Source organism: Dryobates pubescens, chromosome 13, assembly GCF_014839835.1.
Source record: "Dryobates pubescens isolate bDryPub1 chromosome 13, bDryPub1.pri, whole genome shotgun sequence".
In the NCBI taxonomy this organism is placed as follows: domain Eukaryota; kingdom Metazoa; phylum Chordata; class Aves; order Piciformes; family Picidae; genus Dryobates; species Dryobates pubescens.
In genome coordinates, this window is record NC_071624.1 from 8125087 (window position 1) to 8152747 (window position 27661).

At 48.6% G+C, this 27661-nt stretch overlaps 1 protein-coding gene and 1 long non-coding RNA gene across 2 annotated transcripts; both read right to left on the bottom strand.

Moving 5' to 3' along the window:
* Nucleotides 1-2563: 2563 nt before the first annotated feature.
* LOC128897696 (uncharacterized) lies at nucleotides 2564-5203 on the bottom strand. Its single transcript, XR_008462528.1, has 3 exons — nucleotides 5100-5203; nucleotides 3405-3500; nucleotides 2564-2833 (listed from the first exon to the last, which is right to left on the bottom strand). It is a non-coding gene; the product is annotated as an uncharacterized LOC128897696 (long non-coding RNA).
* A 215-nt stretch (nucleotides 5204-5418) lies between these two features.
* SENP2 (SUMO specific peptidase 2) lies at nucleotides 5419-20378 on the bottom strand. Its single transcript, XM_054166844.1, has 13 exons — nucleotides 20275-20378; nucleotides 18401-18456; nucleotides 16661-16770; nucleotides 15767-15842; nucleotides 15159-15237; nucleotides 13005-13149; nucleotides 12050-12153; nucleotides 10041-10135; nucleotides 9253-9310; nucleotides 7441-7504; nucleotides 6307-6438; nucleotides 5774-5977; nucleotides 5419-5649 (listed from the first exon to the last, which is right to left on the bottom strand). Exons 1-13 carry the CDS (start codon nucleotides 20373-20375, stop codon nucleotides 5566-5568), a joined length of 1308 nt encoding a protein of 435 aa, XP_054022819.1. The 5' UTR covers nucleotides 20376-20378; the 3' UTR covers nucleotides 5419-5565.
* Nucleotides 20379-27661: the final 7283 nt, after the last annotated feature.

A 27661-nucleotide genomic window follows, 5' to 3' on the forward strand; every position in this document is an offset into this window, starting at 1 on the left:
GTGTGAGCCCCTGGGCTGGAGAAACAGCTAGCAAAACTGTTTTGGAATTGAAGCCCCAACCCCACCTGACACCATCTACACACACACAAACTACCTCAGGTTTTCGTACCTCAGCACCTTGCGCTTGTGTTTCCCTCTTTAAAGAGATTTTTGTATGCCTTGTAAAACTGATAGTTGGAGCATTTTTTTTATTTTTTTAATAAAAAACAAGTTGGAAAACTATCTTGATCAAGTCAGCTGCGAGGCGGGAGAAGGAAACCCTCCCCTGTGTCCCAGAGCTCTTCCATCGTCTCCTTCTGCCAGCTGAGAGCCGGTGGCCGTTCCTTCAGAGAAAGCTTGAGAAATGTTTGGGGGATAAAAACCACCCCAACCAACAAAAACACACACACCAAAAAAAAAAAAAAAGGAAAACAAAAAAAAAAAAGGCAAAAGAACAACCCCTAAGGAAAGGTAAAGAGAATAAAGCCAACCCTGAGCAAAAGCGGTTGAAGTGGAGGGCCAAGAGGAGGGCCAGGCGCAACGTGCCACCAGCTGCGTGTGCCGGAGCCAGCGCCGGACCCTGGGGCTGTGATGTGATGTTTTTCCTCTACTGCAAAGTTTTCTGTGAAAACCCAACCCAATGGCAACAAAGAAAAAGAAATACATCCAGCTAACAAGAGCCTGAGCTCGCTGTCTGTTGCTTTCTTTCAAGTGCCTTGTGTTTAGTCCTGGCCCTGCCGAGATGGGGGTGAGGGCTTCTCCACAGCTACCTCATTTCCCAGCCTGCAGCGCTGGGCAGCTGCAGCTGAGTTGCTGCAGGGTAAAGAGGGGAGGATGGGGAGAGAAGTACTTTGTCAGGGCGCTGTGTTTCCAGGCATCACCAGGTGTAGCTTTACCCTTGGGGTGGTGTTGCCATCACAAAGCCACCTCTTCCCCACAGTAAACCAGGGTTTGAGCCTCTCCCCAGTCACTCAGCAAAGCCAAAGTGATGCTGTGACACTGCTGCAGGTATTAATGGCAAGCTAATTATGCTCTTGGAGCTAGAATGGTGCCCCTGCCCAGCCCCACACTGCTCTACTAGGCACCACGGTCTCACCAGCCACAGGGAGGAGGCCACTGCTAGAATGGGTGGAAGGGCAACACTGAAAGGGGAAAGGACCAAAGTGGAGCTTTGTTGTCCCTTGTGTGAAATGGTGGCAGAGGTAGGGCTGTGCCAGGGCATCTCGTGGTGGGCTGATGGATGCCATGATGAGGGAAATAAGCCCCAAGAGCTGTGCTCTGTCCCTCCCACCCATCAGCTGCTGAGGAATTAGTGTTACTGGGGAGGCTGAAGTTGGATACCAGGAAAAAATCCTGCAAGAGTGGTCAGACACTGGAATAGGCTGCCCAGGTAGATGGTGGAGCCACCATCCCTGCAGATGTTTGAGAACCATGTGGCCGTGGCACTTTGGGACATGGGTTAATGGCCATGGTGGTGCTGGGTTGATGGTTGGACTTGAAGTCTTTGCCAACCAAAACAATTCCATGACTCTTGATAGAAAGAAGTGTTTGAAAATGTGGCTTCCAAAGCAGCTCTGAGGCAAGGTTTCCTCCATGCTGGTAAAGACCTGGAATCCCAATCCAAAAAGTGGGAAAAAACCCCAACAAATACAAGAAAAGGAAAAACACCAAGATTAAACTAATCTACCTAGGTCTGACCAAACCAGAGTGAACACTGGCCCCAGCTCTTCATCTGGCACTGACAGGTTCCAGCAGCACCACTGACCCTGGCAGTACTTGTGTCAGCAGCCCGGCACATTGGTGCCGCTGCCACAGCAGTACACCAGTGCTGGGCAGCTGGTGCTCCCCGAGCTGTGCACACAGGCTGTGTCTTACTGACAAGTCCAGTCAGAGCCCAACAAAAAAAGCAGTCTCTTGCTTTACTGTTACTGGGACTGCCCTTGGGTGACATCCTGATGGTGCCTTGAGGATTTGGTGATAATGGCTTCAGGCTTTTGTGCTCTTGACTCCCATCCTCGCCTGAGCCTTCTGCCTCCTAGATTGTAAGGGAGGGGTGTTTTTTTCAGTTAAAAACACCCAAATCGCTCTTTTTCATTAGCAGGAAGAGTTCCATTCCAGAAAGCCTCTTCATATTAAGTTACATATTTTAATAATAAGAAATAAATATTTCTCTTTTCACATTAGATAACTCCCTGGACACAGAGGGAAAAAAAAGAAAGAAAGAAAGAAAACCCCAACCAGAAAGCAACCCCAACTACAGGGGCTTCACTATGGATTTGTTACAAATCAAAGGACAGTCAATGCTTGCTTGCTATGGTCATCACAAATCCAGTTCTAGGAATCAAGTAGATCATGGATGTTCCAGAGACAGAAAAGCCCTCCTTGAGGAAACAGTAGCTGAGCACATTGTCCTTGGCAGGCGAGTTCAGCTAACGCAGCTGGCCTGCTGCGACCGCCACAGGTGACAGTCCCTGTTGTCCACAGCGTGGCCACCTGTGCCGAGCATCCATCCACATCCACGACAGAGGTTCACAGCATTTGTTCTCAACCATTCCCATGATGAGGTCACAGCTGGCTTGCTGGCTTGCACTTAAGGTGCAGGACTTCATTTCAGAGGGAGTGACTGCCTCCAAAGTCAGGAAAATAAACCCCCAAACTTAACCGCTGCTTCCTAGCCTAAGGAGGAAGACCTGTGTGCCTGCTGCCTCCTCAAGCCCAGGTCCTGGCACAGTAACTACAGCAGGAGTTAGTCACCCCGGGGGATCACAGTGTTACTCTAACAGTGCACGGCTCACAGCAGCTGCTGGTGGATTATTTCCCACACCATCCTCTTGCGGAAGTAAGGCATGTGCTTCTGGAAAGGAAAGGCCATCAAATAGGAACTGCTGGCAGACAGAGGCAAAGTGCACGAACACCCCATCAGCTCATCCATCTGGAGTTCCTTCTACTGACCTTCAGCAATTGCCTTTGGCTACAAGAAGGCTTTCAGCCACACGGCTCCTAAGAGGGTGAATTAACAACCCAACAAACGCAGGCTGACCTGACTCCACAGCAGCTACAAGCACTCCAGTGACAGACCACAGCACTGGGAAATAGCCAGGCTCCTGATGGGTCAGAGCCTGAAAACCCTTCCTCCAGAACATGCAGAGGCCAGATGCCACAAATCCACAGGCTGCTCTGCCTTGCCCCAGAGGAAGCCCATGGCTTCCACTAGGAAGCAGATACCAGACAAAGGATGGAGAAGACAGCTCTGTCCTGTCCAGCTGAGCCCACTTGGAAGTTCCAACCCAAGCAAGCCATGCACCAAAACCACAGAGGTACAAAAGCTCAGCCCCTCCCCCGGCACAATTAACAACTGCTGCAGGACCCCCCTGGTTCTTACACAAGTGCCAAAAGCTCTGGAGCTTCTCAGAGCCTTCACTAACCTGGGTGAAGGTGGTGGCTCTGTCCCTGGAGATGTACTCCGCATACTTGCACATGAACACCCCACAGTCACTTCCGTTGGATTGCTGAGGGATCTCCTAATGGATACAAAGCAGATGAAGAATTTCAGTCTCTGGTGAAAGAATCATGGAATCATAGTATCAACCAGGTTGGAAGAGACCTCCAAGATCATTGAGTCCAACTTACCACCCAGCCCTATCCAATCAACTAAACCATGGCATTAAGTGCCTCATCCAGTCTTTTCTTGAAGATCTCCAAGGATGGCAACTCCAACACCTCCCTGGGCAGCACATTCCAATGGCCAATCACTCCAGCCTGAACCTCTCCTGACACAACTTGAGACTGTGTCCCCTCGTTCTGTTGCTGGTTGCCTGGGAGAAGAGACCAACCCCCACCTGGCTACAACCACCCTTCAGGTAGTTGTAGACAGCAGTGAGGTCTCCCCTGAGCCTCCTCTTCTCCAGGCTAAGCAACCCCAGCTCCCTCAGCCTCTCCTCATAGGGCTTGTGCCCCAGGCCCCTCACCAGTTTCATCGCCCTTCTCTGGACACATTCCAGTACCTCAACATCTCTCTTGAACTGAGGGGCCCAGAACTGGAGACAGGACTCAAGGTGTGGCCTAATCAGTGCTGAGTATAGGGGAAGAATAACTTCCCTTATCCTGCTGGCCACACTTTTCCTGGCCACCTGGGCACACTGCTAGCTCATGTTCAGCCTACTATCTACCAGCACCCCCAGGTCCCTCTCTGCCTGGCTGCTCTCCAGCCACTCTGACCCCAGCCTGTAGCACTGCTTGGGGTTCTTGTGACAAAAGGGTAGAACCCTGCACTTAGCCTTGTTAAATCTCATCCCATTGGCCTCTGCCCATTCATCCAGCCTGTCAAGGTCGCTCTGCAGGGCCCTCCTACCCTCCAACAGATTGACACCTGCTCCTACCTTGGTGTCATCTGCAAACTTACTGATGATGGACTCAATCCCCTCCTCCAGATCATCAGTAAAGACACTGAACAGGGCCCAGCACTGATCCCATTTGGCAGCAGCACACATTCCCCAGGCCAACGATTCCTCACCAGACACCCATGAACCTCCTTGCATCAGCCATCTCCCACTGCTGGACACAAGGAATAGACCAAAGGCACTGCACATCATCCCTGCCCTCTGCTTCCCTCATTGAGAGGTCACAAGCCACATTCTGGGCAGGCTGATAAGGGGGAGCAGCATCCTCCTTGCAGGTGCCTGGAGGTTTGCACACTGCTCTCTTTCCTCATCAAGCCTTTAGATGCAGTGCTTTGTACTCTGAACTTGCTGAGAACCATCAGCTCAACCCTTTGCTTTGGCATGTGCCAGGCTCCGTGCTCCAAACAAGACAACAACCTTCTCTGACCACAGTTACACAGATTGTTCAGTAGGACCTGCAATATGGGGGCCAGGCCAGAATCACCTCCCTGTGGCAGAATCATTAAGAGCAGAATCAAGTCTCCAGCCAGCAAGCAGAGGCACTGCTTCAAGAGTTCATCCCAGCATGGCTCCTGCTGCACTTCCAGCCTGAGATGGCACCACAAGAACGTGTGATGCTCACAGCCTTTCTCTAAGGCCTTGGGACCTATTGGAAAAGTGCCAAGACCTTTGTGGGCAGCAGCTCAGCTCAGAGCTGAAAGCCAAGGCGTGCTCACGTACATGGGACTCCATGCTGCGAAGAGTCCACTCTGAAGAAGCCAGCTCCAGGTTTCTTTTCTCATGGCTTTCTTCTCGCAGATACTGGCTGTGGAAAACAAAACCAAACCTCACATACTGGATTCACCTCTGGAAGAACAAATGCAAAAGCTCTTGGGCTCAGGCCTCTCATTGAGGAAGTGCCCAGGCCACCAGCCGCTGGAATAATGCTCCTGAGGCAGCAATTATTTGCTGCAGGCCCCTCTCTTGATGAGAATGTCACAAATACCAGTAACAACCAGCAAGGGCAAGAGAGCTCACTACAATCAACAGGATGAGCTGTACAAGTGTGTGTGGGGGGGAAGTCTCCACACAAGACAATTTTGTGTCCTATTTACAAGAACTGTGAAAGCTTGCAGTCATGGTACAGAAACGTCATCCAAAACCTCTCTCATCATTCACAACATGAAAGCATCAACTGAGCAGTTACTTACAACAGAGTCTGACAAATCTTGTCCCCCTTCTGTCCCATGGAATCATAGTATTTGATGGTCTTCCTTCTGACATCTATGACCTGTTATTAGAAGGCCACTGTTAGACAAAGCACACCCTTGTGCTGCACACAGAACTAAACCTGCATTACTATTCCTGCGAGTTTTCCCTCCCTGTCCTATTGAACAAAAGCCAGTGTGACTCACCACTAGTGCCCAGTGCACCCTCAGGTGAATGGGCACAAAGATGAGGTCCTGCTGGAACAGATCCACCCCTCTGGTCCACCTCCTTACTGCTGTGTAGCCTCCAGAGATTAGTTTTGGGTAGAAGAAAGTACTAAAGGCATGGACTGCTGCAAATCCCTCCTTCTTATTTCGTTCTGCGATGAGCCTCATGTAGAAATTGATGACCTGTACCACAAGACGTACTTGAGATGTAAAGCAAGGCAAAGAAACACAGAGCAACATGTCCTTGCTGGCCACCAGTGTGTGCTGACAATTTGGCACTTGCTTTCTTCTCCACCTTGGTAAGAACACCTGCCACCCACCTGGACTAACTCCTGGAAGATGCCTCATACAAGAAGTAAAAGAACTTCCAGAAACACCAGGCCCTGAAGTCCCTAAATTAAGAACTGCTCAGACATTGCTAGGCTCTGCAGGGGAGGTTGTGGAGGAACCCTGCAAAGCCTTGTGCAGGCAGTGCAGGGGCACTGGAAAGCACTGGGCTGCAGCTGCTTTACCTCGTCGTTCAGCCAGCGATGCTCCCTCAGCGTGCCAATGTCCTCACGGGTCACCTTCAGTTTGAAGGCACTGCTCAAGATCTCATCGGGCTCACCTCTGCCAAACGCAGCATGGACCTCCCTCTCTAAGGCCTGCAATGAACAATGACATGGGGAAGCACTTGTGAAACAGAGCTGAGCACCTGTGGGCAGCTTTCAACTCAAACAAGGCCTGGAAAAGAAGTTCAGGCTGTGTGTGCCACTGACTGTCATATGGATGGTTCTGCCTAACTTTGTTTTCTCTAACACTGTTGGCTGTGGTACCTCTGTGAGCACAGACAAGAATTCTGCTGGTTTTTCCAGTCTTGGGAATTTAGTTTCTTCTGCCTCAAGGTCAGCTGATTTTGTGGACAGAACAGGTGCCAGATGTAATTGGACTAATGCTGCTTCTGAGCGTTCAGCTCCATAGTGTCCCTGTTGGACAAATGGACATGAGGCTAGCAAGTAAGCACAGGTTTGCTTCCTCAGGGATAGTGCAGAAACTCCTGCTCATGGAGAAAACTGAAAGGATTTTGTATACACATCCAACCAGCAAGCTCCAAAGGTACATTTTGTTGATGACTCCATCCCACCTGTGCACCCATGTAGTGCTGCACTCAAACTAAAGGATGGCAAGAGATGAGGAGTCTTAAGTTTGGCTTGGACTGGCATCAACAATCCCAGCAAAGCCTCCACATGAAGAGGTCAAGTTGAGGTTGAGATGAGTATTTCTGATTTCCATAATGATTTGGGATTTTTTTTATCTAAGTCATGAAAAGAGAAGCAAGTGAAAGAGATGTACATCCCACCTCATGAAACAAGAGGGGAGTAAATCGAGGACACAGTCCAGCTTTGCAGGTCAACTAAGCATGTGCATGAGAGACCTTGAATCTCTACTCAATACATGAAAAAGGAAGAATAAAAATAGTGGTGCAGTGTCCAGAAACACAATGAACAGCAGTGGGAAACCCTTTGCAACAGTGCAACTCAAACAATGCTCCCACTTTCCTTGGGAAGAAAACAACTGGGCCAAATACCTATCTTGTTGAGTGAGTAATGTGAGTGAAGAGCACAAACAGTCCTGACCAAACAGCTGTGTTTTCCTAACAAGCTTACCCCTGCAGTCACTGCTTTCACTGGTCTTCCCTGTTCATTAGAGTTTTCTACTGGTGTGTAGTACCTGTGAGGAGAGAGAGAAAGAGAGAGAGACGTGAGTTGTGTATCAGTACTGCCCCAGGTAATTCTCAAGAATTCACCTTTTGGATAAAAATGCTTTTCCAAGGCTGATTCTGACTAGAGCCTCAGTCATACACATGAACATGTGACAACATTATCTCAGCTTCCAGCACCACTCCTTCATAGCAGCAAGACTGGGATAGAATGAAGAGCCACAAGCTTTGCAAACCACCTTCCATCTCCATGTGCAAGACTCCTGTTGTTTCTCTTTATCAGTTTCATCATTTGGAAAACAGGGAGGCAACCAGCACTTCCTCTAACAAGTGCTTTCTGATCTATTGGTGATCAACACTGCAGGCTGGATGTTATACTGCCAGGTATAACACACACTCACATCCAAATAGACTTAGCTGCTGGAAACTAAGACCAACACATTGAATGAAAAATGGGACAGCTACAGGATGTTTACTTGCCTTCTATGGGCTAGTCAAGAGAGTGACTATCCCCATTTGGAGAGGATTACCATTAGAACCATGCAGACTCTAAAGAGCAAACAAATATGCAGACATTAAAATTGTCCATATATATATCTCTCCCTTCTTCAAAATCAAGAATTTGCATTGTCACCAAAGATCCCCTTTTTCAGGAGGGAGACCTACAACAGACTCTCCTGGTATCCTACACTCTTGAAGCCTTTCAGGCCAGCATGGTAAAAGTAGGTATGACAAGCCTTGTCAAATGCTTTCACCTACTAGCTAAATTGGGAAGTGGTGGGGAAGGCAAGAAAATGTTCCTTTTCCTTGAACCTACCATACTCTAGCAGTGTTCTTTCATTCCTTCTCTCCCCTAGAGCTTAGGGGAACCAGTGACAACTGAAGCCTAGAAATGGTGCTGCACTGCTAAATACAGCACTAGTGTTTAAAGAAGGGAGAAGAACAGGGATAGGATTAGCTAAAAATCAAGACTGCCTCAACTGAATCCCTCTCTGCTCCCATCCATGCCTTCTCCTCTCTCATTCAAAGGCAGTCACTGCAGAAAGATGCCATGCATCAGACTGCTACACAAAATCTCTCCCTGGAGCTGCACTTACTGCAACCAAAAGCCCATTTCCCTCAATGACACAAGAGTCCTGCCAATACAAATGAGTCCCCTGGCCTCTCAAACAGGCAGAGAATCCAACAGTATGCTTCCTTTCTGGTCTCGTATTCAAAGCCAAGGCATTCTGTAAGACACAACAACTCCAGCCCAACCAGGCTTTACCAGCCCTCTAATCACAGAATCATTAAGGTTGGAAAAGACCTTTAAGATCATCAAGTCCAACCATAACCCAGCTACCATGGCCACTAAAAAAAATATATGCTGAGGTGCCACATCTACATGCTTCTTGAACACCTCTAGTTTCACAGTGACAGCTCAGTAATGGTTTGGCAGAAAGACACGAGCAGACGTGGAGTCTACAAATCCAAGCACAACTTGGTTCAGCCACCACTGTCACCCTCACTGGCCTCCTTCCCACAGCAAAGGGCCCAGAAAACGCCACAGCAGCACAACCATTTGTCACACAGCATGGCTTTAGGTGTATTTGAGGTGCAGCTGGGTTGTGAGAAGCAGTTCCGGAGCTACAAGCTAGCTACTCATCTTCTGCAGCACCGAGATGATAAACGACGTTTGTCTTCTTCTTGACACTACTGGAGGCTGAAAGAGACATGCACAGAGCCACAAGAAACAAGAACCATGATAAAATGACTCTACCTGACCATATCACTTCTCTGAGACCGCTGGGGGCTGCAAGCACCTGCACAGTTGATACCTGCACAGAACAGCAGTAACACGAAAACAAGAGTCAGTCCTTGATTACTGTCAGATGGAGAGAGTTCTCTATGCTGGGTCATAACACACACACAATTAATGACACCTCTATGCTTAGGAAGCTCAAACTCTAGCAAACTGAACTTTGACAATCACATGTGAGTGTAAGGGAGATGAAAGCAGTTGAAATTCAGTTGAAATCTTGAGATTGCAGCTTGGCTGCAAAAGGGATTTTTGAAAACCAAGATGCTCCTCCAGGCTCAGATGGCAAGTTTCATGAGCAGCTGAGGGACCTGGGGTTGTTTAGTCTGCAGAAGAAGAGGCTGAGGGGAGATCTCATTGCTCTCTGCAGCTCCCTGAAAGGAGATTGGCACGAGGAGGGAGGTGGTGGAGTCACCGTCCCCAGAGGTATTCAAGAAACATGTGGTCATGGCTCTTAAGGACATGGTGGTCTTAGGTCAGCATGAAGTCATTTCAGCCCACAACGAGCTAGGACTTAGGGGTGGGGGTGAAGCCCCTTTCATTTTATCTGCCTTTCTTTCCAGAGACAGACCATTTCATTCATGCTGGCTGATTCAGATTTCCTCATAAACAGACACAGATGAATGACACACCAGCACTGACTAATCTTTTTAGCACAATCTATACCTCTGACACTTGGGGTAATGCTCTATTTTGATATGCAGCCTTACCTACAAAGCAGAACAGACCTGAATCCCGTAGATACTCACTGGTCCTTAGTGTCATATATGGGTAGAGATCTCCATATTTTCGTTCCTTCAGGTGGCCCTCAGTCGTCACGGGCTCTTTGGAGAAGGCTTCAACACTTTGGTGCAGCAAAAACACCCCAGAGAAGAAGGACAATTTATTTATCAGTTATCAGTGCACACCAGTTCACTAGAAAGGATAGAGTTTCTTTGTACACTCCTGGCTACATTAGAGCTGGAAGCCACAGTTAAAGCAACAGGAATGCGTAAAGCGGAATGAGGCTCTCTAATTCCTTCACAGAAGCATCCTGCCTCATGCACTGCTTCCATGGCAGCATGCAAAGGGCATTTCCATGAGGAAGCACTTTACACTTAGAAGCTCAACCAGTCTCAGCCCAGGCCTGCTGAAGATACAGGAGACATTTTTTGTCTCTTTGGAATTCAAGAGAGACTGATCAGTTGTGAGATTTGATTCCCTTATCTTTTCACCAGCCACTCTTCAGTGGCTTCTTTGTTGTCTTCTTTCAAAAGAAAATAAACTCTGCACATCCTACAACTCTCTCTATTAACCTAAGAAGGCCACTTTATCTTCTGGGACAGGACAGCATCCATTACAACCACTGCTGACCAGCTCTTTTCAATCCATTGAGTAAAGATTATACTGACAGTGAGAATGCAGTGTCCACAACATACATACTTCTGTGGCATTTTAATGCTGACCTGCTCTACTCTGACCTCAGAGACCACATGCTCATTAAGCAGCTGGAGTGCATTAGACACACTCCACAGGAATGCTCTGGTGTAGCTTCACCTGAAAGGAATCCATTTCACATGCTCCAGGTCTGCTCTGAGATATAAGCCACACCACAACAATGACGACTGGGAGATTAGATGCTATCACCAGTGCACCTGAAATCACATGTGATACTGTTTTCCATGGAAGCCTTGTGCACCAGAATATTTCAACATGAAATGCTGCTCTGAAGTTGCGTGTTCACACGTTTTCTAGCTGTGAGCCACCAAGCACAGATGTTCCTACACCTTGGTAACAACCCCTGTTTCACAGCACTTAAGAGAAACTGCAAGAAAGCACTGCATTTTCTACTCTCTCACTGTGGAGAAAGGCATGCTGGAACTTCTTTACAAGAATCAGAACCCTTCTGCACAGCTCTGGAGTGTAATTATTCCACTAAGATAAATGCTTATAGTATATTCGTGGGTTTTTTTTGCTTGTGCCATTAACAATCCCATGGCACAGCTGCTGCTAAGACACAAAGCAGAATTACACACAAGTTCCCCTTTACAGGTTGCTTGCTTTTCTGTGCAGATCTTTGCAACTCCCAGTGGCCTCAAAGGAGTTATGTGATCAGGCAGAGTCATTTTAATTATGGTTCTTGCTTCTCTTGGCTTGTTTGGACTCGATGATCTTTGAGGTCTCTTCTAACCTTGGTGATACTGTGATACTGTGAGTGGAAGTCTACACACCAATGGGATTTTGTCAACTTAGTGTACTGCAACAAGAAAACTTCCTGTAACTGGTGTGAGAAGGACTGGGGGAGGTGGAAAGAACAGAGGAAATTCTGGCATCCCCTGTGTTTACCTTAAGTTTCATACTCTCAGATAAAACTAGATTCCTGACCACAGAAAAACTCATCAACTGCAAACAAGAGGAAGATAAATTCTCTTTGATGGTGCTACAGAATAACCAGAGCTGGGGATTTTTATACTAGAAGTTACACTGCCAGCATCAGAAATAGAGACCACCTTTCTTAACACAAGAGAGGGAAAGAAGTATCAGAAACACATCCACACCTCAGCAAAGCATTAATCTCTTCAGAATACACACTCAGAGAACAGCTGTCCTTCACTGCAGGGAGCTGAAGAGAGTGTTGGTCTTTTAGTTTGCCCCAACACCTACCCTGGGACACTGGCCAGACCTCTGAAAGCAAGAAAGATGAATTCCCCTCCACTTCCATGTACAACAGCTACAAATTTACCACCATAAAGTTAATAGTTATTTTTCCAGTAACTACCTGCAGAAGCTTGTCAGCTGTGGAGGAGGGTGGATCCCAGCATAGTTTTCCTTTACCAGCTGCAAGAGCTGTTTGTATTTCTCCTTTTCTCCTCGCTGAACATCCTAGTAGAATGAGGGGGAAAAAACACAGATAACCACAGCATATGAAGCCAATGTTTGCAGTCTGGATCGTGTGTGTGGTGCACAGGCTGTTCCCCAAATGCTGGCACATTACCCAAGTTTACTTTAGCAGGAATTCCCACACCTTCATTTGGTGTTAGCCCTGGTCCAGAAACATGTCTCTCACTATAAACCTCAAAATTCCTTCTGCAACTGTTTCTTCAAATGGAGGCCTCTTCTCTTTCAGCTGTGGTGTGCATCTCTTGCAGACTAAGATGCATTCTTGTCAATATACAGAATTACTAGGTGCTAGGAGTCCCCAGAGTGTCTTAATCATACTCCACAGCTTTCCATGGCCTGCTTCACAGTACTTTGGTGTAAGTGCTTCTCCCATGTGAGCTAGGTTAATCAGGAATTTTACAAGTGTTGCTTCAGGTATTGGAAGGAAAAGACAGGGAAAGACCTCTCAGATAGTCTGGTAAGGATGAATTATCAGCAGCTGAGTGGGGTGTTTTTGCCTACACTGCCCTTTTAAAATTGCTATGTCAAGACCACTCTTGAACTAGGCTAAGCATAAAATAGTGAAACAACCAGAAGGGTCCTTCCCCAATACACTACTTCCATGAAAACTGTTTAAAATTCATTGTTTTAGCACCAAAGCACTGCTCTGTTCCAAGACTCCACAAATCCAAAACCAAATGGAATGCCATGTGCCAATTTCCCCCAAGCGTTCTTGCAGCTTCCTTACTACACCCACTGTGCAGTTACCAACTGACACTTTGGCCTTTGCATACAACCTCCTTGTAATTGCTAAGTTGTTTCATTTCAAAAGTCACCTTTCTCAGCCAGCCTACCTCTTCAGCAGTACAGTAAAACCTCCCCATTTTGATGGCCTCTGGAGTGGTGGATTCTGGCACAGCACGCTCCTTAATGGGAGGCCTTAGTGTTAAGCTGACATCCGGAACGGGTTTGACGAAGTGTTTGCCATTCCTGCCCGTGCTAAAATCATCAGTGGAAAAAGAAACAGCATCAAGAGAACATTCAGACATGCACCTCCTGATTCAAATTCCAACAACAACTATCCTGTAAAGCACGTACACCCATGATGATGGAGACAGGCACGAGAGGTTGGTAACTTTCAGATGAAGACCTGCTGCCTTCAACTGGCCAATGGGAAAGTATAGAGAAGTAAAAGTGACAATCAGAACAACTGCCTTTAATACAGACTGTTGTTTGATCTGCACATCACAACTGCCCTCAAAAGGCCAAGTTATGTCCGTGGCAGACCAAGTCCTGAGTCAGTACAAAAGAGTGAAGAACCATGCAGGTGTGTTATTCATACCATCCACCTCTGTTCTGCTAAGGCACTGTCACCAAACTGCAGCTGCTGCTTTCCTCACAAAATCGCTCTGGCACAGACCTCTGGAGATCCTCTGGTGCAAATCCTTGCTCAGGACTGTGTCCTGACAGGTTTTCAAGCATCTCCAAGGACAGACACTCCACCACCTCTCAAAGCAACGTGTGTCAGTATCTGATCACCCTCAGAGTACAAAACAGTGTTTCCCAATGTTCAGATGCATTCAGTTTGCACCCACTGCCTTCTGATGATCTTTGAGGTCCCTTCCAACTAGATATATTCTTTGATTGGCTTGTCAGCGGGCACCACTGCAAAGAGTCTGCCTCCCTCCTCTTCATTCCCTCCCTTTGGATGTGTTTACACATTGATGAGATCCCTCTGAGCCTCCAGGGTGAAAAGTACCAGCACTCTCAACCTCTCCTCATATGAAAACTGCCTCACCCCTTAATCATCTTTGTGGCTCTTTGATGGACTTGTTCTAGCAAGTCCACATCTTCCTTGTGCATGGGAGCTCAGCACTGGACACAGCAGTCCAAAGGTGGCTTGAACAGAAAAGAAGGATGACCTCTCTCAAACAGCCAGCAACACTACTCCTAGCACAGCTCAGGATGCTGTTGGCCTTTGCCACATCGGTTTATGGTCAGTTCATGGACACATCAGGACCTCCTTCTCCAGAGTGCTGCTTTCCAGCTGGCCAGTTTCCAGCATGCACTGCTGCATGGACTTTCTTCTCCATATGCAGGGCTTCGCATTTCCACTTGCTGAACTTCATAAACTCACTGTCCAGTTGTCCAGCCTGTCTGCATCCCTCTGGATGGCAGCACACCCATCAGATGCATCAGCCACTCCTCCCAGCTTTGTACCATCTGTAAATTTGCTGGGGGTGCACTTTGTGCCATAATCCAGGTCATTAATGAAGGTGTTGAACAGTGTTGGCCCAAGTACTGATCCCTGGGGTACACCACTAGTGACTGGCCTTCAACTAGACTTTGTAACTCTGTCACCACAGAATTTGCAGGCTGCAGGCACAAGACTACCAACTCGATTTTAAGACCAGAAAGCAAACAGCAGCATCAAATCACATCATGAGCTATTCCCTTCTCCTTCCAGCCACATCTGACTTTGAGCTAAGTGTACACACAGTGCCTCAGCATCTACGAAAGCACAACTCAGAACAAACACAATGATAAAGGTTAGGCCTTTTATCAAACCAGGAACTATTTTATGCCAAATACCAAGGAGGTTTTTGAGAAAATGTTGATGTATTTCTTGGGTTTATTTCATGTGTGTGGTTTTGGTTTGTTTTTCAGTACATTACACTTTCCTGTCAAATTAACTACTTGGGACCTTTTCAAAAGACAGTTCTGGTCTCAACCTCTTCTCAAGTTTCACACTTCTTCCTACCACAGACCTTTAACCTGTGTCTAATCTCCTGGGTCTATGAAATATCTGGATTTGAAGGAAAAGTTTAAAGTTGGTTGAAGGAAAAAAAGAAAAAGCCAAAGAGCTGGAGGCCTCCCTTAGTGTAATAGCCTGGAGGAGTTCCAGGATACCTTGGGAAAATATTGCTAGGTAGACACAGAGGAAGTTTAAGAATGAAAGGCAGGAAACCACCCAGAGAAGAAGTCAAAGAACATGGAAGAATTTTTACCTCAGGTGTGGAACTGTCTTATGTGAAAGGGAGAGTGTTTCTCTGTTCAAGGAAGTATTGGTTCCACAAGGCATTTTATCTACAAAAGAAGAGCATAAGCCACCAGTGACTATCAAAGGAAAATGAAGAATTTTATGAGTTTACAGTAAAGAGCTCCATTACAGATCAATGATTTTTTTCTCTCATACATCATAATATTATTTGTGTTATGTTACTTTAGGACATTTTTGGATTTTCATCCTGGCCACGACAGAAAGTTGTGCACACAAACTATTGCCTGCCCACACCTTAAATTAACAAAGGGTGATCAGGGTGTACTACCTAAAATTACTATTGAAACTGACTTATCACTGGCAAGCAAACAGTGGACATACCAAAACTGAAGGACTGCAGCCAAAGCAGCTCTTCTACCAAGCTGACAAGATTAATACCTGGCCCCACTCCAGAGGCAATGTCAGGATGCAAGGAGGAAACAGAGTGCATGCTCACATATTCCTATACAGCACCTCGACATCATACCTGCTATAATCCACACATGCCAAGGGGTAGAGTGGCAGAGCACACAAAGTAGTGGTAGTAACAAACTGATCACTTCATGTCACCCTTACCAAGTTGTAGCATTTCTATTTCTAGTGCAGAACCTGTTGGTCTTTTAGATGAAAGGTCAGAAGTAGTGGCTTGACTCTTAAAAAAACAAACAACAAAACCAACACAACAAAGTAAGTCTCAACAGGAGTATAATCTGAATGTGAATCCAAGCAAACATGAACTCCAAGCATAAGGACCATGATTTGCTGGTTCACATTGCAGCAGAATACAAAGCTTTGCAGGAGACAAGCTGTCACATACAGTGATTAAAACAACACAAGCTTATAAGCGAGTTCTCATCAGTCAGCTCCTAAGCACTGCATAGTCTGATAGGTTGGCCCTTGTACAAATAAGAGTCAAGGAGTTTATCAGGAATGAATAATTAAAGTATGAAAATTTCTTATTCCTTTTATCCTATGAGGAAGTAAGATGGGGAAAAAAAAAATCACTACAACTTTGAAACAAATTAGGTTCAAGCCTCATTTCTACAGACCTAAAGTTCTACAGGAAACCTGTCCTGTACTGGTGGATTTAAAAAACAATCCTAGCAAAAAGAGGTTTATTCAGAGGAAGTACAGAGTCTTCCCTATAAAATAAAGTATTTTGACTCCTTAACTAGAAGCCTGAGAAAAAGAGTAACAGTTTATGAACACACTACAACCATAAACCTGAACAACTGCAAAGTATCTGAGGGATTACAAACATCTTGCTCCTTCCTCAGGTGTAAGTGCTACAGCAGAGCAGGCAAACTGGACTAAGCCAAACCCAGCACACAAGAGTAACCAGCTACAAATGGCAAAGAACCACCTACTACTGGACAGGCTCAGAGCAGGCCCACTTAAAGATGATTGAGGGAGAGCTGCTTCCTCTGCCATCTTGTACAGAGCCTACCCAGTCTCAAAAGACTTGCTAACCTCTTCTGCAGACTCTGCAGTGGCATTGTGTTTCCTTGTTGTCTTGGCTGGCAACTTCACCACTGCAGAAAGCGACGGAACTTTCTCTTTATTCACAGCGATGACATCACCTGGAACAAAAGAGGCCACAGAAGACCATGGTTTAAAAAGGGATGAGAAATCTACTTGCACTAAAACCCATCTCCTTAGTCCCACCTAAAGCAGTGTAACACATTCCAAGTCACAGACCCTTCTGCCAAGAACAGTTGTTGTTGGGTTTCTATCAGGTGGCTCACTGAGCAATGCTTCTGAGGGGAGCTCAAAGCCTGACCCACCAGTCTGCCAGCCAGAGCTGCAAAAAGTACCCTGCCTGGGGGAACATTCCCTGTTTCTGGAGAAGCACCACAGGATGCAACATGTCCTCCTCATCCTCTCCACATGGGCAGGCACTGCTGCAGTATATCATGCATCACTCTTGTAGAGCTGAGAGAAGCTCTTTGATGAGCTCTAGAAACCAAAGCTGCCTAAGCCTGTTCTTTTCAGCATGAAAGAAGCTGAGATATGCAAGCCCTTTCTCAGACAGTATTGCCAAACAGCTGTGAGCCACAGCTGCCTAATAAGGGGCTGCAAATCCTATTAGACAACAGCCTTGGCTTGAAGATAAGAGAGTGGTGCTGTAGCAATGAAGGCATAGATAGCACGATGTTCTTGGAAGCTATCTGGTACACTTACTAAGATGTGGGAACTGTTTCTACCAAGAGTTGGTCTTGTTGCTAAAAGGAGAGGTAGAGGAAGAAGATATCAGTGTGATGTGTTTGTCAAAGCTGTTTAAGCCTGAAAAGAACACTTCAGCAGCCCCTATCACTAAAGCAGGGGCAGCCAGCACGGGCAGCCTAGCAGGAACTAGGAAGCTCCACACCTCCCTGGAGAACTCGCAGAGCTTCATAGAACTTGCAGAACTAAATGGCATACAGTCTAAAAAGCTTCAATCTTTCCTCTTCATCAGCAAAGAGGGGAAAAGAGGAAATGTCCTTCTCAAATCATAACCAATGCAGCTGGCATCCAGAGGCCCAAATGTGTCTGCAGGCAGCTGCAATGTTTTACCTTTAAACATTTTACAGAAGGAGATTCAGAGAAAGGCTCACCCAAGAGAGCACATCTCCACCCTGCTGTTCTAGGCCTAGCCTCTGATGCATCTCTTTCCTTCTTTACTCATTCTCCTGCTGCCTTTTCATAATTCACATGCCAAAATTGTCAGGTTCAGACAAAATGGACTCTGGGTTTCAGTTCAGCTTTCCTTTTTCCTCAAAGCTCACAGAAATAGCTTTATTTCTTTGCCTGCCATCGCTTTGAAGTGACTTTTCCTCACAGCCCAGATTCAAGTGATTTCTTGTAAGACACAGAGGTATTTTGAACTGGCAGAGGTACATTGTGAGTGCAGGGAGCAGGGAACACACAGCTGGGATTTAAAATGCTTTCTGCTGACATGCATGAGCTCTCAACCAGGGAGAGGGACCTGGGATAGCTCTTGCTGGCAGTAAAGTCTTGTGCCTTACCACAGCCAACACAGAGAACATCTGGATATGACCAGGCCCTAGGAGACACCCTCAGGCACTGGCTACACCAAGGGCCACAAGGAAAGAAAGGCTTGAAAAGCTACAGGTTAAGTCACAGTGCTGAAGGACAAAAGCCAGAGCTTTCCCAGGTACACAAAACCTAAAGAAAATCAAGCAGAACAAACACTCCTGTCACAGGCAATACCTGATTTTTGCCTTTTTGATGGAACCTCCTCCTCATCTTCCAGAGGTGGCTGAACGCTGAGGAAAGAACACACAAAACAGTGTTTTGCTACCACAGCAGGCTACCAACAGGCTGACTTCCCTTCAGAGGCCCAGACATTCAAAGTTACTTTTCATACCACAAAGGTCTCCCCACCCAAGTGCCCCCAGTAGCAGCTCAGGCACAACCCTCTCTGAAGTGCCACTGCTAAGCACCTCTCAGCAACACCCCTCACCTCTCCCAACAACAGGCTGCTCACAGACCTGGTTATCTCACTAAAGCATCTCAGGCTACTTTGTCTCCTTAATGCTTCCAAATGTTTTGAGTTTGTTCCCATCACCAAAGAATTGTTGAAGTGCAAGTACAGGGTAAAAAACACGTTATTGGAAAAGCTCCCTAACTCCTCATACACCTGTACTGCCTCAGGCCCTCTTTTCCAAAACTCCTCCCTCATCAGGGCTAAGCACAGTTCATGAAGATTTCTAATTCTAAACTGTACAAAAGTTTGAGTTTTGACAGGTTACACCCCCCCAACAACAAAATCACACTGTGCTTCAGTGGGGCAGTTCTAGAGCAGCTAATGTTGATCTACTTTCTCCATCAGACTCATGCCCAGGGTTTTTCCTTCCCATCCAGCCAAAACCTCAAGCAGCAGACATAACAACCAGCCTGTGGTTTAGATTGCCTTGAACAGACTCACACAGGGGACCTGGGAACAGCTTTGCCATGTCACAGTACATCTCAGAAATCACTGATGGAAAACTTGTTTTCTGTAGGTCAGCTTCTGAAGCCTCCTAATGCAACTTCACTTGGATTTCACCCCAGCTGCTTCACCTGTCACTCCCAGTAATCTCTTAGCAAAACTGACAGCAGGACTGTGCTCAGCACAGCGTTGGGAACAACAGCCTGTGCACCACCTGGCTCTTTCCAGATGTTTGCTTTTCCCATTCTCTCTGTAACAGAAGACACTAAATAGAGTCTACTGTGGAGCAAGTTTCTCCCAAAGGGAGCATCCACATGCCTCAAACACATCCATTCATTCCCTCTCTTCAGGGAGATAGGAGCAAGAAGTACAGAGATGGCTTAGCCCTCTGCCACTGTGAGCTCCAGGACACCCGAGAAGGCATTCACCTTTCTTCCACACCACATACCATATACCACATCACCACAACTTTCCTCCAACCCATCTATTCCCAGATGCATATACACTGTTCTCTTCTCCTTCAACACCCCTACTCCAAGTCTCCACCCCTTTTCCTCTTTTCAAAATCGCCTTGTGCAGATGAAAAGCAAACAAGTGGGTGGATTTGCCACCAGAATGACCAGGAGCATCTGGAACCAAAAACCATCTCAGCATCACACATGAACCACGGCCGTGGGCAAGGGTGACCTCACAGCTGCCTGAGCCACTGCCAGCCACACGGGACAGCAGGGCCAGGAGAGAGCTTTGCTTCCCCCGCTCCAGTGCCAGGGTGGGAAAGGGCGGTGGGTGGCACAGATAGGCCTCTTGGGAGACCCACGCGAGCCCTACCGCCACGGACGGCGCTTCTAGACGGGCAGAGGGATTGAGTCCAGCCCTCTGGAGGGGAGCTGGAGGGAGGGGAACCGCAGGGCAAGACATCGGACTGCACCCGATTTCACGATGCCACAGAGCAACTATCGGCTCTCCCGTCCTCGGATCGACCCACTCAGGCCGAAGAGAGCCGGCCGAAGGCGCCGGGCGGGCTCCCGTTCCCGGCAGGCGGGCCCTGGGGGTCCCGCAGGCCCCAACCCCAAGAAGCCGCGGTGGGGTCGGAGGGGCTGGTGGCAGGAGTTGATCCTCGGGGGGCCGTGAGACGGCAGGGCGGCTCGCTGACCTGGGGAGCGGCCTCTTGCGCGGCGGCGGGGCTGGGGAGGGCGCGGGGCGGCGGGCGGCAGCAAGAAGAGCGCTGAGCGTCCCCAGCAGCCATTGGTACATAGGCCCGGCGGGCCCGCGCCGGAAGTGCGCCCATTGCGCGCGACACCCACCTCGCCCGCGCGCGCGCGTGAGGCCACCTTCCCATTGGCTGCCGTGCCGGGGTTGGGGTGAATCTCCCGCGCATGCGTCCCGCTCACGGCCTGGCGCGCCCGCCCGCCGCAGTGCTCCGCTCTCCACCGCAGCTTTGCCCCACGAAGTGGGCCGTGCCTGGAGGTGGGGAGCTGCTGGCGGGAACAGGCCAATCTTCTCTCAGGGAGAAACCCTGCTCGTCCCACATTGGCCAAAGGCGCCTTTCGGCGTCCCGAGGGACAGGGGCAGAGACAGGGGAGAGACATCTGCTTGCCTACGCTCGCTACCTGCTGCTGCAGCTCCCCGCACAGCCTGTGGAGAGGCACAGCCTGGGACCACCGAGCCCTGCCCAACACGAGCGAGAGAACTTACCGCCCTCAGCTCTCTCCCGCCGCAGTGTCCGGCAGGGCCACAGCTGCAGCACGACTGGAGGGCAGGCTGCTGGGCCTGATTGACTGTGCCATACCGAAAGTCCCTGTCTCTGGGGCAACCTCGCGGGGATAAGCTGTTGTTCCCATACCTGGATGCTGAAGCTGCGTGTTCTAAAAGAGCGGGGCAACAGAGTAATTCCACTGAAGAATTAATTTGAAAGCTAGAGGAATGGTTGGTGATTTAGGTAAAGAAGTGTAGGTATATAAAGCATAATAAATACAGATAACATATACACGTATATAAATCTACAGATAATAAATATTTTTTTAATACATGAATTATTTCCATAATTTCGTTGCGTTGGCTCTGGAACAGCAGACACTGAGCAGAGCCTCCTGGCGCAACACTTTCCCCCGGAGGGAGCTGCTTCGCTCTGCACGCTTTCACGGTCCCTGCTCTGCAGAGAGCGGAGCGGGTCCGGGGCGATGCCCGACGGTGGCCTAAGGGCGGCGTTCCCGTCCCGCCTTGCCCGCGGCCTCTCCGCCGGGAAGGCCCCGTCCCGCCTCCCGTGTGGTCTGGCTTCCTTCGGGCGAGATTCCTTCCCCTTTGCGAAAGGCCGGCGGTGCGCTGTGGTCTGGAGCTGAGGGCCGAGCGCCCTGTCGGGAGCTGCCGAGCGCCCTGTCGGGAGCTGCCGAGTGCCTTCCCGCGCTGCTGGCGGGGTCAGGCCGGTCTCCCCTGACGGTGACGCCGGGCTCGCGGGGATCAGAGGCGCATTTCCGCGTCCCGAGGGACAGGGGCAGGCACGAGCGAGCGGCGGCGCGGGCCTGCCAGCATCCGCCGCCGGCTGCTGCCGCTGCCCCGAGCCCTGCCCGCCTGCAGCGAGAGGCCCTCGTGCAGCTGTGAGGCTGGAGCGCCCACAAGGAGCCCGCCCGATGGGCTCGCTGAGCCCTTTGTTGTGGAGAGCTGCCCAACAGACTTCCCTCTGGAGCTGGATGCCTTTGATCTTCCTGCATCAAATCTTGGAGTGTGATGGCTCCAGATTAGGACACTTGATGCATGTCAATCCAGAATCCTGTCATTTAAATGTATCTGGATTACCTGGGTCCCATCTCTGATCCAATAGCAAATGCAGGTCATTTCAGAATCTGGGCTCATTAACTGTATTACCCAAAGCCTCTTAGAATCATGGAATCACAGAATGGTCCTGGCTGGAAGGGGCCTCCAAAGGTCATCCGACCTGCTGCAGCCAGCAGGGACATCCGCAGCTAGATCAGGCTGCCCAGGGCCTCGTCAAGCCTTACTGGAAAGGCCTCAACCACCTCTCTGAGCAACTTGTTCCAGTGTTTCCTCATCCTCATAGTGAAGAACTTGTTCCTAACATCCCTATCTGAATCTGCTCTTCTCTAGTTTGAAGCCATTGCCCCTTGTCCTGTCACTGCAGGCCTTAGTAAACAGTCTCTCTCCATCCTCCCTGTAGGCTCCCTTCAAGTACTGGAAGGCTGCTATTAGGTCTCCCCAGAGCTTCCTCTTCTCCAGGCTGAACAACCCCAGCCTATCCATGTAACACAGATGCTCCAACCCCCTGATTATTTTTGTGGCCCTTCTCTGGATCCACTCCATCAGCTCCATGTCTCTTTCCTATATTGAAGCACCCTGGCCAAGTCTCCCAATCCCATTTTGAGGTCAGGGTGGGAAGTCCCACCTGCCTTAACATTTCTCCACTTCCCAATGCCATGCCCTCCCTGGCAGGAAAGGAGCACTGGAGGGGCAGCAGCAATGCTCAGGGCTGATGCTGAAGGCCTCTGGGTTCCCCCAGAGGCATCTTCATTCTGAACTGTTTCAAAAAGAGCTGCAAACTGAGACCATGGAAGACAGTGCTTCACTGAGGCCTCCAGCCTTCCCAGCATCTGCAGTGGGTGACAGCCACAGCTGTCCTCCTGACAGCAGGTCTCCTGACTATGGTGCTCCCCGGACCTTTATCCCTGATTCTCTCTAGGACAAGTGAGCAATTGCTTGACCACTGGCTTCCTGAATCCACCACTCTGTGTCACATTTAGTCAGTGGCTGCTGGATTCAAGGACCCTCTGGTCCCTGCGTGGCACTGGCCTGAACGGTGTGTGTGGTGGCCATCTCCCTCAGGAAGGCTCCTGGGCTGCACGGTGTGATTTTAGTTTTTATTTACCTTTTTATCAACAGATGGAGCTGCGACTGCTAGGCCAGGTGCTGCTGGCATGTGCCAAGATGAGTTGTCATTCTTCTGTGGTTGAGGGCAAACAAAAATACCATGGCACAGAAAACACTGCTGCTGGTGACTCATGTCCCTGCAATGCCACGTTAAACTTCCGAAACGCAGCCAGATTCATTTGTTTGGTGTTTTTTTTTTCCTAAGCAGATGCTGAACTTTCAGATGTGACTGGCAAAAGTTGTGGTAAGGAGAGATGATGGCAGGCTCCTGAAAAGGGACAGCATGCTCAGCACAGCTGTGGCCATGTTAGGAGGATGATGCTGGGAAAGCTGACATGGAAGCAGGTTTAAACTTGGCTGCTAGACTGAAGGTCACACACAATGAGGAGCTGACACATATGATCACAGAACTGCAGAGCCACACATTAAAGCCAATCATATTTACTGGGACAAAACCAGTTTTTGAAGGATGCATTCATGGCTGTGAACTAGCTGTCAGAAGGTCTCCTGGACTTCTGCTGCATTAGCTGGTGATGAGGAGAGGTGGAAAAGAGAAGAGGACCCCAAGGAAAATGCTTGCGGTAAGGATGTGATGAACTGAGATGCAAACTCTCAATATTCAAGTTGTGTTCCTATGTGTGATCCCACGGAGCATCCTCACAGCCACAGAGAGCTCTATGAAAGCTTGGGCTACAGGAGGGCAGCTGGGGTGAGGTTTTTGGGCAGGCAGCCCCAGTCATGTCTGACCACGGGGAGGGGAATTGGAGCTAGATAAACCCAATCATCCTGTGATTCAACCATCTCAAGTATGTGCTTCCATTTAACTCTCACTTTCAGCAGATGACTTATTTCCTTATCAGTCCCCTCCACTGCTCTTCCAGAAACTGTCCATCTGTAAGTGGGAGCTGGAGCTTGCTATCAGGACAAACCACTGGCAGCTGGATTTGGAACAGAAGTGGACAAGCTATACATAACTTGCCAATGTCAAATTCTGCTTTGTCTGGGATGGTTTGCAGGAAGATGTAAAAGCAGCCTTTATGTGGCAACTGATCCTTTCAGAGGGGTGAGTATTTCCAGCTTACAAAAATGGCTGAGCCTTCTTGCTTTCTTGTCCTGCAGGGCTTCGTCCTTTCCTTCACCAACAGATTCAGACCCTGATGTAGAGTTCAGTTTATCTGACAACTCATAGTCAAGACTAACCACACCACTGTGAAATTATTGCACAGATAACTTGACAAACAGGAGCAGGTTCTGGTAAATACAGACACAGAGTGAACACCCTTGAAAAATTGTTTCAAATGAAAAAAAAAGAAGCAGAAGAAGCTCAAAAGAGCATCAGAGACAGAGGAAGCACATAATTTGGACTGGTTTGGATTTTTTTTTTAAGAAACCAAAGTGCTCTTTCCCCCCTGCCTTTTGCATGGCCTTCTGAAAACCTATACATGAAAAAAATATTGCTGCTGTTTGTCAAACAGTGACAGCTGGGCACCAGCCAGGGAATGAGCTGGTCAAGCAGCCCAGGGGACTGACCCCACTGGTGGGACTGGACCTGCTCTGGCTTGCCCCTTTCTCTTCTCCTTCAATCCTGATGATGCTTAAGGAGTATTTCGATGGACACAAGCTGCATTTTCTGGGTTAGCATTTTGGACCAGAGAGGGTGTGAGTGTTTCTACTTGCATCAGTAGAGTGGAAGGTAACAGGCATTGACCCAGCATGACAACCACAGGTCTCAGGCCAGGAGTCTTGGTGGTTGGAGCCAGAACAGTGCTTCTCTCTGATCCAACAGGCTCAGATTTAGTGTTGCTGTAATTCATTGTGACCCTGCCTGACTTGTTAAGAGAGCAGAGCTGAGCATTTCCACAGTCAGATTCACATTAAACTCTGCCATAAGGCTCTGGTGACCATATGGAGCTGGGAGAGAGGTGGGGGCCAGCCCTGACTTCTATTGTACCCCTCCTGACCCTCTCGCTGCTCCCCACCCCTGCCCCGGGGTGGCTATTTCCATGCAGCTCAGGTTGTTCCATAGAGGGCTCAGGGCACTCTGCTAAATAAGACAATTAAATCCTTGAGTGCAGGTTTTAGTGTTTCCATGTGCTGCCAAGTGTCTTAATCTGGGCTGTTTGCGGAATTTTTATCCCATGGATCCCTTGGTATGCCTGGAATGTTTGCTTTTCCTACTGTGTGCTGTGTGTTTGAGGCACTCCTGTAAAAACAAGAGCTTCCTGCCTGCCTTGTAAATCTTTCCTTGACTGGCACAGTTGCCTTTGGTGATTAATCAAGGGGTGAGCTGAAGCTGACACCCTCGGGAAGCTCACTGCTTGAAAATGCCCAGCACATTGGTGAGAGATCTGAGGGGGGGAACGAGGGAACTGACCAGTCTTCAGAGCCTGCCAAGGGGACACATGTGGTGACACCAGTTTTCTGTAAGAGCTTGGGAGAGGAAGAGCTGAACGGAAATTCCAGTGAGCTAAGGAAATGCTCTAGAAGGCTGGGACTTCAGAGGTATTTTCTATTGTATCATCAAGTGTGCAGATAAAACCTGCAGCTCTGCTCGAAGGACTTTACTCAGTCCAACATAACCTTCCAGCCTTGGGCTGGGATGGGGAAGGGTGAGGTCTGCACCATGCTTTATGAAGGTTCCTCCACTGTAAAAGGAGAAACTGCTGAGAATACCAGTACCACCTTATTGGTGCACTTGGGCTTCTCCATATTCCTCATGGAAGCTTCCAGGTGTCACAGGCTCTGCCTGTATGTGACACAGGACTGCCAAATTAGCTCTGAAGAACAGTTCACCCCCAGAACAACAAAAATAGCTCCCACACCCTGGCCAAGGCGCCTTTCATTTGCCCCAGCTAATGCAGGTATTACTCTTCCAACTCCTAAAACTGCGTGCCATCACCATCCTTGCCCAGAGCTGGCTGTGAGATTCCTGAACTGACACTGTATGTTCAGGGCAGTCATGTGGACTTGTCCCCATCTTCCCAGAGGAGGCACACCTTGGAAAAGCAGGTGGCTCAGGGAGCAGAGCTTCAGGCTGCCAACCCCAAACTCATTTGTGTGAGCAAGACAACCTTCAGCATGGCACCTCATTCCAGTGCCTCTCCCTTAACACTTCTTCCTGCAGAAAAATGCTCACACCCATCTCCTTTCATGATAGCCAAGCAGCTTCTGAAGAAATGGAGGCATCAACTGAGCTTTGAAGAATTTGGCCATTTAATTGTTGTACTGATAAGACATTATTATCTCTATGGCATTTAAATAGAGGAGAAAAAACAAGGTACTTCCTTCCTTTCTTCTTTCTTTCCAGCCATCCATCCATGCATCCATCTGTCTTTCCCATTGTGTATTTTATGTTCTGCAAAACAAAGTTTATCTTTGCAATTTATCAGGCAGTTCAAAATGTGTTGCTAGCTACAAAGACTAGCCTAGCTGTCCTGAGAAGGTCTGTTGGAAGTGTAGCACGGTGAGGGCTTTGGGAGAACGCTCAGTCTTTCTCCTGCCTGCTTTTGCTCTTCAGTGTTTGCATGAAAATTTAAAAGCATGTTGCTTGGTGGCTGCTGTCTCCCCTACTCACGGTGCCAAGCTGCTGTGTAAAAATGCCTCAGTTCTGCAGAGGAGCTGGTGAAACAGCAAACAGGGCTGTGAACCCAGTTACAAGATCCCACACGGCTGTCCCTCCGCATTGCACAGGAGATGACCATGGATGTGGGTCACCAGATACTAATTCACCTGGAGGAGCGGTCCAAAGAGCAGCTGGTGCTCATCTGAGAAAGGGGAAAGCAAAGTCCTCCCTCCATATCCCTATTTCTTGTGGCTTCTTAGCCAAGGGCAGATGGTAGCAGGGACCCAGTGGGAGCTGCTCCAGGAGGTTGCAGTTCTCAGGTTCAGATACAATGCCTCTTGTCCTGGTGGAGTCACAAGATGAGCCACTGCCAGGGAAGTGCCTCATTTGATGTCCTGCTCCATGGTGGCACCCTTTTGTAGCAGGACAAGAACACCACACTCACACCAGGGGCCTGGTGCCCACTGTAGCTTCCTGAGAGTGTATACCTCAAAACCATGACATGATATCCAGAAATGAAGGGCTGCACCCAGGCTGATGCCATCTGACATCTGCCCTTGTTATCCCTTTACTTTCCTCCTGTCTTGAGGTGGGAGCACCAAATGAATAAAGATGAACAGCATGAGGTAGGGTTTGGACACCCCATGTGTGGGAGCTAAATTCCTCCTGCAGAGTGGCCTAAATCTCTCCAACAGACCATCAGGTCTCTACTAGGGCAGGCAGGAGGCAGGCGAAGCATCGAGAAGGCAACAAGTTCCTGCTGCATGTGGAATTTTGCAATGAAGAATGACCTCTGCCCAGTGCTCTTCTTCCTGCTTTTTATTTCATATGTCCATGCATTGGAGAAAAGCTATTTGGCAGCCTGCTTTGTAAAGTGTCAGCACAAGGCACACAAGTGGACAGCCTTTTTCTCTCCCCCAATCATCCCAGCATGACTTGGCCAGGGCTGATCTTCCAGTATGGATAGTTTTCACTTACTCTATGTTTAGGAACACACCACCAAGCTGATTTTTCCCAGGTTGCAGCCTTGGCAGGTTATTCTCACAGCCAGGAAGATATGAGGCTTTCTTCGAGATGCAGATGTGTGAAATCACTTTCA

Excerpts from the sequence above, each read along its gene's own strand:
- SENP2 (XM_054166844.1), bottom strand. The coding sequence starts at position 20,375 with ATGTACCAATGGCTGCTGGGGACGCTCAGCGCTCTTCTTGCTGCCGCC. Across the intron at positions 18,457-20,274 it reads CGCAAGAGGCCGCTCCCCAG|CGTTCAGCCACCTCTGGAAG; the intron begins GTCAGCGAGCCG and ends TTCTTTCCTCAG. Across the intron at positions 15,843-16,660 it reads CTGCAGAGTCTGCAGAAGAG|AGTCAAGCCACTACTTCTGA; the intron begins GTTAGCAAGTCT and ends TGTTTTTTTAAG.